At 40.5% G+C, this 14,703-nt stretch overlaps 1 protein-coding gene and 1 pseudogene across 1 annotated transcript in view; both read right to left on the bottom strand.

Moving 5' to 3' along the window:
* ZC3HAV1 (zinc finger CCCH-type containing, antiviral 1) overlaps positions 1 to 14,703 on the bottom strand; it is a 49,106-nt gene that overhangs the window by 30,390 nt on the left and 4,013 nt on the right. The window contains exon 2 of the mRNA XM_015588294.2: positions 2,487 to 2,622. Within this exon, the coding sequence (XP_015443780.1) occupies positions 2,487 to 2,622 (136 nt within the window). The remainder of the gene's footprint in view (positions 1 to 2,486; positions 2,623 to 14,703) is intronic.
* On the bottom strand, positions 4,738 to 4,861 carry LOC112478829 (annotated as a pseudogene).

Here is a 14,703-nt window from a genome sequence, read left to right as displayed (position 1 = left end):
ATATAAAGTATACATATATATTAGAATTTCTAATGTATATATTAGAAATTCAGGCTTGTCTGATGCTTTTTGTTCTCCCAGTAAAAAAGTGTGAACGATTTTAGTGTTTTAGGGCAGCGAATGTGTTTGTCCACTGCTGCCTCCACTTGCAGGCATTTCTAAGTGTAGCTGAACAAATGAAAACAAACTAATAAAGGGAGACGCAGAAGAATTAAATGCCTTGTCCAAGATCACACAGATAGTTAGCGGCAGAGCCCAGACTCTGAGATGGAGCATCCTTGGAAGAAACATCCTCAACCAACTATTCTTGGAAGTAGCTGAGCCTAGCTGATCCCCTCCTGCTAAAACCCTACAAAAATATTCTGCTCTAATGCCCCAAATTAAAACACTCCTTTAGAGACTTCTCTTGCCCGGCATTTTCGAGGAGACACATGCTCATGATGCTTTGGTCAATTTTCCACGACAGGAAGACCTCTAGGTCAGGAAACAGTGCAGTCTCCCAGTCTGTGATCTTAACCCTGACAAGTGGTAAACGGCAATTAAGTTATTAGCTAAAAATCAACTTCAGACATGAACCTCCCCACCTACTAATCATAGGTACTGAATTCTTAAAAAGGAAAGGGAGCTTCAGGTGACACTGCCCCCTTGTTTTGAAGATAGAAGGATGACGAGAGCATTCCCCTATGAGGATCCTTACAGTGCTTTTGTCTCTGGGATCCCTCCACAACAGCACTTTCTACTAGGTTCTTAGGCTGACCTCGTCCCTAGATAAGGAAGAGTGGCCACTCCCCTTGCTCTGTAGGGATTTGATATAAAAATTCCTGGGTGATTCTGAGGAACTAAGCAGAGATTGGACCTGATAACTGACGTTTCCAAACCTCCAAGTTTAAAGCTAGGGTGGTCCACAGGTCAACACTTTTCTCAAATGTCATAACAAGTCTTCATCTCATCATTCCTTCACATAAAAGGGAAAGGAGAGGATGCCTCTTTTTGTCAACAGGACCTTTAACGAGGTTGGTGCGTAGGGCATCTTTCTCCATGGGGACTAGGCTGGCACGTAGGCCAAGGGCCATAGATATCCCAAAACAAGACCTCTAAACCTTGGGCTCCTGGAAACAGAAAGAGACAAATCCAAGTACCTAGATGAAAGAATACGTGGGGTGGGGAAAGGATATGAGATATATTTTCCTCCTTCTCCCTCTCCCTAAACAAATCTTTATTGAGTACCCTGCATTCCTCTCTCTCCTGAGCTCAGTGGTCAGCCCCAGATCACCCGTCATGTCATAAGTTTTTTTTAAGTCTTCAGGAAAACACACTGAGCTTAGAGTCAAAAAGTGTTTAACCCTCCAGAGGTCCCCAGTAGCTATCTTGTCATATATAAAAACACGACTAAATTTCAACCCTGCTTAAGTTTTCTCCATCCCTTCCACCCGCTCCACTTGGGTCTTCCATTATGTTTCTGTACCTCTCTTTCAGTATGAGGCTAACTTCTCTACTCCAAAGATTTTTCTCTGGTTAGGCACCATTCTTTAAACAACATTCTCTAATTTTCAAGTCAATATTACCGTATAGATAGAAGGTTAATCATCCACCACTGTCCCCATCTTCTAGTAATAGAAGCTCCCAAATTTTAGCTGGACACTTGGTTATCTAGTCAGAAACTACATTTCCCAGTCTCCCATCCAGCTAAGTGTGACCATGTGATAAGCTCTGGCCAATGAGATGAAAGCAGATGCGCTGAGTACAATGTCCAGGTGGCACCTTTTAAAAAGGAAATACTTGCTTTCTACTGGCCCCACCTGCCTACATATAGGCAAGACCAAAAGTCAACAAATATTTTTCTGTGAAGGACCAATAATAAATATTTTAGGCTTTGCAGGCCATTCAGTCTCTGTCGCAACTACTCAATTCACCTCTGTGTATAGAAAGCAGTAATAGACAATATGTAAATGAATGGGTGTGGCTGTGTTCTAACAGAACTTTATTTATAAAGAGAAATGGCAGGCCAGATTTGGACTATGGGCTGGAATTTGATGACTCCTGATCGAGACTATCAAGTGATAGAGAAATAAAATTCTATTTTATTTGAATCACTACATTTTGGGGTCTCTTTGTTACAACAGCTTGGCCTGTACCCTAAACCAATAGGCCCTCAATTCCAAACTTCAATTCGAAGTCCACCTGTTCCAGAAGGCCACCCTGGTGTGAAGCATCAATTAGTCCACTGCATCTTCAGATCACATTTGCTCACACAGGGTTCCCTAGCAACCTAGCAGAGGAGGCATTCCAGACTCAAATTCTTACAATATTTCAAGTAGGAAGGAAATCGCTGGAGATTCTTAGGTCACCTGTTGGTGTGGCGACCTGCAGAGCCCTGATGTTGACTATGAGTTCTCCCCTGCTCCTGCTCCTACTCCAATACATCCGTGACACAACACTGCCAACTATATTCTTCCTGCTTGTTAAACCAAGGAATCGTAACTTACCTCAGGCAGAAAAAAAGGGTCACTCTGGACAAGAAGCACTGTTAATTCTTCTTTATTCAGTCCAGAGAGCTCATGCTGTTTCAGGATTTTGAAATTCTCTTCCGAGAGAACATCGTGAGAATATTTGCATAAATTCCTAGAAGAAAATGACAATTGTCAGTGTTTCCAATTCACAGAAGTAAAGAAAAAGAAATCATCTAGGGAACTTTTAGCCATTGAAGATCAATGCCCTTATCTTTTGATAACTAATACAGATTGGTCCAGCTTACAGAATACACTTCAAAAATATAAATTGATGAAACATCTAGATGAGAGTATGTATATTTTTTCACAAATTATAAACATCTATAAGTTATTACAATACTTCTTTAAACAGTATCTCATCTAGTATACATTAATAATGTGAGAAGAGGAAAAAAACTAGCAAAGAAACTGAAACCAATTTATTAGAAATGACTGTCCATTGAGAGACAAAGAATGATTAGGGTAACATACTGACAATGAAGTCCGTGGGAAAACAGAATTCTGTTTATCAAACATTTCAATTACATGAAATTGTTCACAGCTTTGTCTCTTCTACATCTTACATACCAATGTAAACTTGATTTGTGACTACAAAGGAATGGAACAAGCTCTTAACTGTATACTTCAAACCACTCTAGGAAAAAAAGATAAAAATCCCCTTCATTTTAAGGCCTTGATGATTTAGGTCAACAGTGTCCAACTGAACTTTCTATGATGGTGAAATGGTTCTGTCATCTGACCTTTCCGAGATGTAAGCCCTATATGGCTACGGAAATATAGCTAGTGAGACTTGGAAACTAAGTTTTCTCTTTTACTTTATTTTAATTATTTTAATTTGAATAGCCACACCTGACCGGTAGTACCACACTAAAGGGCAGAGATGTAGACCTTTGCTATTCAAAGCGTAGTGGGAGAACCAGTAACACCACCATTACCTGGGACTTTGTTAGAAATATAGAATGTCAGCCGCCCCCGCCCCCACCCCCAGGCCTAGTGAATCAAAATCTCTTTCAACAACATTCCCAAATGATTTAATCACACTAAAGTCCAAGAAGCACTGATTTAAATCATTGAGAAATCTTGATAGCACAGTAGATACACATTATTTGACAGTTATCAATGTCCACATAACAAACTCATTCCACTTTTTAACTTATATATGCCACCAAAAATATCACCAAAGTCCTCAGATTTATGATTTTAATAGTTATTCATATGATAGGATATTAATATTTTCTAGTTTGCACAACCATTATCAAATTGTCAAGTTGTTAGGTAATGGCCAGATTTTTACTATACAAAATAGCGTGGCTACAATTACTTTTTCACAAATAACCATTCTCCCTTTACATTATTTCCCTAGAATTTATTCCTTCAGGACTGTTCCCCAAAGGACACAATTACTTTTTTGGCAACTCATTTTTCATTTTGATCCACTGATCTCCAGAATGCATACCAGCAATTTATGAGTGTGTCTATTTCCCCACAAGCACATTAACATTGAGTTTTATTATTTTGTTACTTTGATAGGTATGAAATAGACTTATATCTATTATTTATTAATTTGCATTTAATAAATAGCTCCATTTATTCAATTCTTGTTTTATTTTCCTTATCGAGAATTCAAATCTTTCCCTTAATAGTTCTCTTTCATTTCCCAAATATTAAACATTTGTCTGTTGCCACCAGATTTTTTAGTTGTCAGTAGGTAGATAGAAATGAAAATGACTTCACAAAATTATCTTATGGTAAACAAAAATGCAAATGACTTTGCAAAATTACTGAAATTGATAATTTGGTTTTTAAATTAAATTTATTGGGGTGACAATGGTTAATAAAATTATATAGGTTTCAAGTGTACGGTTCAATAATACATCATCTCTATGTTGCATTGTGTGTTCATCACCCAAAGTCAAATCTTCCGTCACCATATATTTGACCCCCTTTACCCTTATCTACTTGCCCCTTGCCCTCTTCCCTTCCGCTACCCAATAAACTGTTGTCTGTGTCTATGAGTTTTTGTTTGTTTCTCTTGTTCGTTTGTTGCTTTCAGTTTTATATCCCACACATGAGTGAAATCATATGGTTCTCAACTTTTTCTGTCTGACTTATTTCACTTAGCATGAAATAGTTTGTTTTTAAATATAAAGTTATTCTCTAAGAGTTAATCTTTGAAAGTTGCTTATTGAAATGCTGCTGCCTATGTGTAAGGCATTTTTTTTTTTTACGCCTACAGCACCTGGTCTTCCTAGGTGGTCTCCCATCCAAGTACTAACCAGGCCCGACCCTATTTAGCTTCACTTCCAAGATCAGACGGGATCGGGTGTGGTCAGGGTGGCATGGCTGTAGACAATGTAAGGCATTTCTGAAGCCCACTGGAACTGCTTTCAGATCTAGCTATGGTGCCTCATTAGATAGATCACAGAATCAACACTTGTGTCAGCCACTTTAAAATCCAACCAAACCTCCCACACACCTTGCTTCATGGAGAAGTCGAGGGCAGCTGGTCAGACTCTGGCAACAGCCTCTGTCCCAGCCATTTGTTCAGGCAGGCCCTCTCTGTGCTTTCTTCACCCAGGGTCCCTGACTTTTAGTGTTTCTGGCACTCCTTGATAAGGCTGACCTCAGCTCTCTGCTTGCTTTTGGGTTCTGTGGTTTCAGATAACTGCTCCCCAGCAGCCCCCATCACTAAGAGCCCTCAGTAGCTGAGCTAAGGCTCCATCTTATCTCACTCCCAACCCCTGTGGGAGGAAGGATCTGAAGCGAATCTACAGCAAGAAAGGCCCAGCCTTCAGCTCAAAGCAGAAAGCCCCGCCATTATGGCTTCCCCTTATCACCTCATGAGGCATCGCACTCCACTGGCCGTTGTCATCAACGATCCTCTCGATATGGAGTTGAAAATGACCCCGTTGAAAGATCTCACACAAGCTAGATGGGTACTGCTCTCTGGCTTGGAGATATTAGCCAACCATTAATTAGAGGGAATTAAGAATCTTTGCTTTCTTTTTAGCTCCAGTCCAGACATCCTGAACATGGAGCCAAGACCATGGAACTTCTCCAGTGGCCAAATTAAAGTCATAGAAGAGGACTCAGGTCCCGGAGAGATGCAGCATTGGTCATACCTGTCCTGTGTCTGTCCTGTCCCAACCGAGGAGGGGTGGGGCATCTCCAAGGTCCTTGAAGTCAATATTTCCTCTAAGTAACTAAAGGTAGCCAGGCAGCCTAACGGAGACCCCTCTGTTGGAGCCCTGAGCGTCCAGGCTTTTCCAAGCCCACCTAAGATAAGACACCCATGCCTGGAAGAAGAGCCCAGGCTGCACACGCTGTGCTGCCTGGGTCCTCGACGCTGCCCGTCCGAGGGCCCAGTTTCACTTCTCATTCTCTTCTCCATCCTTGGGCAAGCTGCTCCCTGCTCTAGGTTCTGTTACCTTGAACCCAGCTTCGGTCTGCGACATCTACATCTAGTCTTGGTTTCTGACATGCAGCTCCCTCGCTGGGAGGCCCAGCTCCATTCCCCCACATTCCCTAAACTTCTCTCAACTTCTCAGAAGAGATCTTATCTTTTCCCTAATTTCAGCATATTGATCAACTACAAGGTCTGGGGCGGGGGTCGGGGGGCAAGCGTTTGTACTCACTTATTTGGGGGTAAATAAGACCAGAAGTACAGAAACTAAAATTTAGTACATATTTACTAGGTGACAGGAACTTTGCACCTGTTATTTAATTTGGTTCTCACAATAATCCTATGAGGTAATAGTTTACTTTGGGAAACTGAGGCTGGATAAAAAGAGAAACCAAAGATAGCTCAGATAGGAGGAAGGATCTGATAACTGAACCCAGATCTCAAAAAACATCTAAAAACCTAATCTGGAAAAATAAAAACAGACAAATCTAAAACTTTTCCAAATCAGGGGGAGGGGAAAAAAAGCATTCTGGATTATTTAAACCACTGTTTCCGCACACTAAATGGAAAATTGAGAGCAGAATACAAGGAGAGGACACGCATAAACCTTGTAAAGGGTGTAGGAGGGACACAGTAAATGACTATTTCTTACAATTGGCGTTGAGAATATAAGCTCGGGAGCACCAGTCACATTAGGGCTTGATGGAGGTCACATTCAGGTTTAAGGTGGCAGGTGCTCCCTTCCCACTCTCCTCTGGTCACTCTGTCCCAGCTCCAGGTCTCTAATACTGGCTAGAAGGCTTTAGCTAAGAAATAGTGTGAAAGTCTCCCATGGCTTCTTGGGGTTCTCTGAGCCAGTGGTTCTCAGTGAGGCATCACTTGGGAAGTTGTCAGACTCTTGGGGTTCTCTGAGCCAGTGGTTCTCAGTGAGGTCCCCAGACAGGCATCACTTGGGAAGTTGTCAGAAATGCAAATTATCAAGCCCCATCCTGGAACTTCTGGGTGAGTCTCAAACTTTCATCACCCATAGGAATTATCTAGAGGGTTAGAGATCAAACAGATTGCTGGGCCCCACCCCCTACTAATCAGTAGGTCTGGTGCGGGGACTGTAGATTTGCATTTCTGACAAGTTCGTGGGTGATGCTGAGGCTGCTGGTCTGATCCAGAGAGTATGCTTGGAGTATCGGGGCTCAAGGTTGCCTTCTCCAGCCAAGGACAATGAGTCCCACAGAAGGCTGGTTCGCAGCCACAGGGACTCCCCACCACCTGGCACAGAAAAGAGCTCTCCTACAAACCCTCATGAACTGCCCAGGGATAAACAGGTGTTTGCAGAATGCTGCCTGCACTTGGAGCAGATAAACTTCAAACAGCGAGAGTTAGAAGATTAAAAAAAAAAAAAAAAACAGCGAAGATGGCCTTGAAACAGGCAGAATTGTCTCTCTTTCAGGAATCTCAGACCAAAAGCTTAAAAACAAATGATCTTTTCACTTTTCTTTTCCAGCCACAGAACAAAATGTTATTTTAACCCTGGCAACACACTCTCCCCCACCACGGATGAGGCCTAGCCTGCAGAGTGGGTCTCATCCCTGGCTACGCATAACAATCAACTGGAGAGTGTTTAGAAATCCCTAAGTCTGGGCCACACATCAGAGACTGATTTAGTGTGACAGAAGGTGGGGCCCCAGGTGACTCAACGGTGCAGTCTGGGCTGAGAATCACCAGCTGCGCTTGTCAGATTAGATTCTAAGTTAGGTTCTTGAACTAGATGTTCACCTCTGGCCTGCTGCACTTCACGAGTCGGTAAACTCAGGGGCAGCTCTAGGCTCACCAACCAGACCAATGGGGAAAACAACCTAAGGGAGAGCTTTAATTTTTTTGACAATCATTTCTATTAAATTCTCCTTCCCTTTTCCCCCCTCACCCCCTCTGCTCCCCAACACTTCATGGGGGTTGATAAAAATAAAGAGAGTTCATTTGTACAGAAAACAGGAAATAGCTCACCATGATATAAGCCAGGTGAAAAAGGAACCAGGATGTGTGAAAGATAAAATCTAGAGAACACTGATCTAAAACATAAAATGTCATCGATGAAACAACACTATTGAAGTATTATTTTAAAGTTACGAGGCTCCTATTCTCTATATGTTTGTACTTCTGATGTTCAGGATTAAAATGCCATGTTACTAAAGGCGGGGGTGGTTCGCTGAATCTGGAACTCCTAGTAAGATGAGGGAGAACCAGAGCAGACCAGTAGGGAGCATGGTGGGGTGGGGGGGGGTGGTGGGCAGAGTAAGAACAGTGGGGGGAAGGAAACGGGTGGAACAGAAGAAATGGGCCCGCTATAACCACAACTGTTACCAGGAACACACCAGGCACAAAGAAGAGACACCAGCTGTCTGCTGCTGCACGGTGAGCCCAGGTGCCGACAGCTACAGGCCTCCGCCTGGAGAAGCATGCATCTGGTCGGCTGCAAGACGCTGGGAAGCAGAGGGCAACAGGAGGAGACCCGGCCTGCTGAGGGTGGGAGAGGTAGGGGCCTCCCCGAGGAACGGGGCATATTCTAGAGTTGCACCAAGAGTGGGGCAAACAGTGCTCGTGCCTCCCCCAAATCACCTATTATTGTAGGCAATCTCCCCAGTCTTGACTTATTTCTCTGGTCCCCTAAATTAGTGGTTCCAAAACCTTTCTGTCTGTTAGAACTACCAACGGACTTTTTTAAAAACTCCCAATTACATCAGAATGTCTAGAGGTGGGAGCTGGGCATCAGTATTTCTTAAAGATTCTGCAAGTGGTTCCGATGTGCAGCAAAACTTTGGAAACCATCCACATCAGGAGTGAGGAAAAGTGTAGTAAGTGACAAGGGTAAAGGGTAGGAGGTGGTGACGGGATTGCTAAAATCTTGATTAGAAGAAGTAGGTCACATAAGGCTCTTCTCTTCACACATGCCCCTTGCCATCTTACCAACATAAATCGCCTTCAAAATTAAGAATATTAAAATAGAGAGAGAAAGATGAACTAATAAACAGTGTTTGAGGATTTCCTTAGTGAGATTCCTCAAAAACAGTCTACTGTCTGCAACACAAAGTATGTGCTCAAGAAATATTTGTTGATGGGGTGCCTGGAATGTCCACAGTTTCCCGAACGTCTTCTGGTTCTATTGTATGGGTAACAGACATGTCACCCTAAACTTAGAGAAAATAACTTTCTTCATCTTTGTTCATTCTGCACTAAAGGTCCATTTCTCTTTTATTCTCTCAAGCAATGAAGCCACATAAAACCTTGCATTTGCACTCTGCTGGGAAGTGCACCCCAGATACTGTTTCTTAATGTGTGGTTCTTGGACCAAGGAATCTTTAGGGTGATAGCTAAAATGCAGAGTCCAGGCCCCAACCCATCCTTTCTGAACCAGAAGTTCTGATGTGTGACCTGAGGATCTGCATTTTAATAAGATCCTCCCAAGTGATTCAGATACACATCAAAATTTGAGAAGTACTGCTCCGATGCTGGGGCCACCCAAGATTGATCCATCAACATGTGAGGAAAAAAGTAATGACTCTTTATATTTATTTTCTATCCTTAACAAAGGAAAAAACTCGTTGCTTGGGCTGATAGGGGTGGAAGAGTAGAGGGGTTAATTTAGGAGGGGAACTAGGGAACAACCTTCAGGTCTGATACAAATGTTCTTTATCTTGATCGTGGTGGTTACACAGGTGTATTCCTTTGTCAGACTCTTCACACTGTAACTTTAAACAGGTATATTTTCTTCTATGTAAATAATGTTTGGCGACTAAGTCCCTGGATGACCTCTCTTAACCTGATGCTCGAGTTGGTCGGAAACGTGCTAAGAGCTCTTCTCAGTGGGGAGGTGTTAAAGAACCATGACCTGGGTCTCTACTCTCTGCTCCCGACCTGAGTTCAGTTCAGTTACACTGATTTCTCATTGGGCCTGAAATCCGAGGTCGTCCCGGATTCTTTTACTGCCTTTCCACCGCCATCTTGGAGCCCTGTCAATTCCAACGTAGCATATAAGTGACGATCACAGATACATGTTTGGAGGTAAATGTGACTAGCAGCGGTAAGCAAGTTAGAACCCTTATGCAGAAGGAAAACAAATCTCTACGTATTTCACTTGTTTACTTTTGCCATCTCTATATTGTGTAAAAAGTAGAAAATATTTTGTTATCAGATGCTTATTTGTCACTATTTAAGATTTTATCACGATTCATAGTATCACTTATAATGTTGTGGTTTCTTGGCTTAATTTCTGCAGAAAGCTATAGATAATGAAAGTCAAATTTGATCAAATTAAAATAAATATGAAGCAAATCTGAAAGCAGAAGAGAAGTTCTCAAATGATTCTTGTGGGGCACACACCCTTTCATGCTGAACAGCATGTCTCTAAGGCCACTGGCCTGACAACGTGACTCCGCGGACAGAGCACAATTAGTAAGACAAGGAACTTCCAGAAAGATGCCTCCTGGGTAAATACACCCACACGAATGACACATAGCATGCAAAAGTAAAAGGCAAACCTTGAAAATACGATGTTAAGTGAAATAAGCCAGACATAACAGGGCAGATCTTGTATGATTCCATTTATAGGAAACATCCAGAAGAGGCAAATCCACGAAGACTGAAAGGAGATGGAGGTCCCCAGGGGTTAGGGAGAGCAGGGAGTGAGGAGTGACTGCTGATGGGTGTGGGACTTCTTTCCAGGGTGATGCAAATGTTCCAGAACTAGACAGTAATGACAGTTGCACAACATCGTGAGTGTACTTATTGCTATTGAACTATAAAATGAACTTTAAAATGGTTAAAAAAAAAAGGAGAAATTTAAAACAAAAAAAAGATAGAAAAATAGTCACAAACATAAATGATAAATAAATAGATAAATGCATAGATATGTACATGGATACATAGATACACAAATACATACATTGTTAGATACATGATAGATAGAAAAGTAGATTAGAGAGGAAGAGAAGAAAGAAAGAAAGAAAGAAAGAAAGAAAGAAAGAAAGAAAGAAAGAAAGAAAGAAAGAAAGAAAGAAAGAAAGAAAGAAAGAAAGAAAGAAAAGAAAAGAAAAGAAAAGAAAAGAAAATAAGGGTTATTACAGACAAAAATAAACAATGTGAAGATGACCAAAAAAGCAACAGGCAAATAAGAAGCAACTACGAATTACACACCAAGTAAGACAAACGTTAAAAACAAGCATTATGACTTAAAAGGGCTAGAAACCCAGAATATACAAAGAAACCCGCAATGAGGTACATTTCATATTCCTTGTATTGGCGCAGATTTTAAAAGGCTGATTGACGAGATATCAATTAACAAGAATACGAAACAAGGGGACACTCGTATTTTTCTGGTGGGATAAAACTTGGTATAAACACTTGGAAAACAATTTGACATTATAAAACTTAAGATAAGTATGGGCATTCCACTACTAAATAGATACCTAGAACTAACTCTTCCACGTGTACACAAGGAAAGATATATCAAAATGTCCATTGCATCACAGTTTGTAATAGCAAAAAATTAAAACCAATCTACATTTTAATGAGAAAAATTGATATGTAAATTATGCACATTCATACAAAAGAAAGCTATACATTTGAATGAACAGTCTCTTTTCTAAAATTTGTGGGGCTGGGGCAAGATAAAATGGAGGTTCACACACCGAGTGTTGAAATACTTAAAACTAATCAAGCTAAGAAATGATTCAATGAAATATGGCCTATCTTCCTGTCTTGACAAACATACTTCCATGATGACCAGGAAGGCCAAGCTGGGATTAGAGTTCTCAGACTCCTCAGAGTTCTATGGCAGACTACAGCAGAAAGAACGAGGTCAGCCATAGCTCCCAGCTCCAGCCCACCATTCTCTTCCCAAGCCAGGCTCTGCCACACTGCTCATGTAGAGGCAATGGACGCAATGGCCAAATTCCTTCCACGTGCAGGAAGACCTGGGAAAGAAGCCCACACAGGCTCTGGAAGCGGGCTTGGGAACTCCAGGGTCCCAGGAACCCAGACAATAGTCTAGAACATGGTTGGGCCACAGATTCTAAATGAGCATGATTCCTTGGCCCCATGGACTCCTCAAAAAGTAAGAATACTACTGGAAGGGGCCTGGAACTTGGTCCTGGAGAGCAGAGGACACAGGGTAGAAGTCTACCCTGCTCAGGTTTCAAGGTGGTACAGAAATAGGGCTCTGTAAATTAGGGGTGAGTCTCAGAAACACCATGCTGCACGAACAAGAGTGAATAAAGCAAACGTCTGTACATCTAATATTGATGTCATTTATAGGCTTAAAGACAGGCAAAACAACCCTAAATATTGCTTAGAAATATACACATACGTAGAAAAATAATAAATGAGAAAAATAAACACCAAATGCAGAACAGTGCTGCTGAGATTGTAAACTGGTACAGTTATTACGGAAAAGAGCATGCAGGTTCCTCAAAAAATTAAAAACAGACTACCACATGATCCAGCAATCCCACATCAGTATATTTATCCAAAGGAAATGAAATCACTATCTGGAAGAGATATCTGCACTTCCATGTTCAATGCAGCATTATTCACAGTAGCCAAGACATGGAAACAACCTAAGTATCCATCCACAAATGAACGGATAAAGAAACAATTTGGTATATGTGTATATAATAAAACATTATGCAGCCATAAAAATAAGGAAATCCTGCCACTTATGACAAGAGACATTACTCTAAGTGAAATAAGCTATTCACAAATAAGCTTATCACACTAAGAGACATTACTCTTAAGTGAAATAAGCTATTCACAAATAAGCTTATCACACTAAGAGACATTACTCTAAGTGAAATAAGCTATTCACAAATACTACATCTCACTTATATACAGAATCTTAAAATAAGTCAAACTCATAAAAGAAAGAGTAGAATTGACAGGGCTGGAGTTGGGGAAATGGAGAGATATCGGTAAAGGGTACATACTTTCAGTTATAAGGTGAGTAAGTTCTGAAGAACTAAGGTACAGCATGGTGACTATAGCTAATAAAAGTGTATATTTGAAATTTTCTGAGTTGATCTTAAGTGGTCTCATCATCAAAAAAGGGAGGAGACAGATGAAGTAATGGACTGGTTAATTAGTTTGATCAAGGGAATCATTTTGCTGTATATCAAAATATCACATTGTATACCTTAAATATATATAATGTTTATTAGTCAATAATACCCTGAATAAAGCTGGAGGGAAAAAAAAGTGGTTATCTGTAGTGATCACCTTTACAATGGGGGAGATGATCAAGGAAGAGAATTCAGGGGGCGTCTAACTGTGGAATATTCTACTTCTGAAGCTGATTTGTGGGTATACAGATATTTATTGTATGCTTTATATATTTTCATAAGACGTAAGTATCACGTAGTAAAAACTTTAATGAGAAAATTCTTTTAAAATTAAAATGAAAGATACCATTTTATATCTTTCAGACTGGCATAAATCAAGAGTCTGAAAATACCAAGTGCTCATTGGCCATAAAATGGGGGCAACTGGGACTCTCAAACATTAAAGTATAAATTGGTACAACCAGTTTAATACCGATTTGTCAGAATATGGAAAAGTTGAAGCTGTACAATCATTCAACCCAGCACTTTCATTTCCTAATGATCCATCCTACAAGCTCCCGCCATGAGCACCAAGAGACGTGTATATTCTTGGCACCGTGCTTTGTTGCAGCAAAAAATTGGAAATATCCCAAATGCCCATTATTGGAGGAATAAGTACTGAATTGTGGTATAAATCATATGATGTAATACTATACAGCTGTTAAAATTAATGAACTAGACTCTTATGACAACATGATAAGATCCCCAAAACATAACATTGAATAAAAAATTTAAAACACATAAAATAATACTACATTTAAGATATGAATAAAAACATCTAAGTAAGGAAATTACAGAATTATGGAAGGGCAGAATACACACCAAAATCATAACTGAGATTGCTTCTGGGAAAAGAGAGGAACAAGACTAGGGAAGAGAAAAAATATAACCTTAGGACTGTTATGGCTTTTATTTTATTTTAATAGATAAGAAGCAGAAATGAAAAATGTAAATATTCTGGGAGATGAGTTTTAAGCTTATAATACTATATCTAACTTCTGTCATATTATATACTCAGAATACATATAGTCCAATGCCCCTTATATTATTCTTTGCACTTTTTCTTTTCGATTTATGAAATAGTCAACTAATCCTCTTCTCATCTACCCACCCCCACCCAAAGTTTCAATCAGCCACACAGGAAAGGCATACAAACAGGAAAAAGCTCAGAGGAAATAGCCACATTAGCAGAAACCACAAAGCTAGTCGAAGACACTCAGACAACTGGCTTGAAACAGAAATCACGCTTACAAAAAAATAACGAATGAAAGATCACACTCACACAGCTTTGACAACACGAAAGCTAGTTAAGAAGTCATGCAGATCCAGGTTCAACACTAACTCTGCCAGCTACCTGCTCAGAGACCTTCGGTAAATTTCTGAACTGCTCTAGGCCTGAGTTTCCTTACATTAAGATAGGACTTATAATACCTACCTCAAGAATCACGGTAAATACTAACTTGGATACCATCTGTAAAGTGCTTATCAGAGTACTTGGCACATAGTTATTTGTTCGATAAATGGTAGTTAATGTTTGTGTCAGAACTGGGATTAGAACTCCCTGTGTGGGCATATAATTCAGAAAAGCAAATAGAAATATCCAAACCGATGCACCAAAACAAATGATCCTCCAACACTGGAGCAA

Source organism: Pteropus alecto, unplaced genomic scaffold, assembly GCF_000325575.1.
Source record: "Pteropus alecto unplaced genomic scaffold, ASM32557v1 scaffold22, whole genome shotgun sequence".
NCBI classification, from domain to species: Eukaryota; Metazoa; Chordata; class Mammalia; order Chiroptera; family Pteropodidae; genus Pteropus; species Pteropus alecto.
The sequence above is the reverse complement of the archived record's forward strand: the minus strand, read 5'-3'. Positions and strand labels throughout refer to the sequence as shown.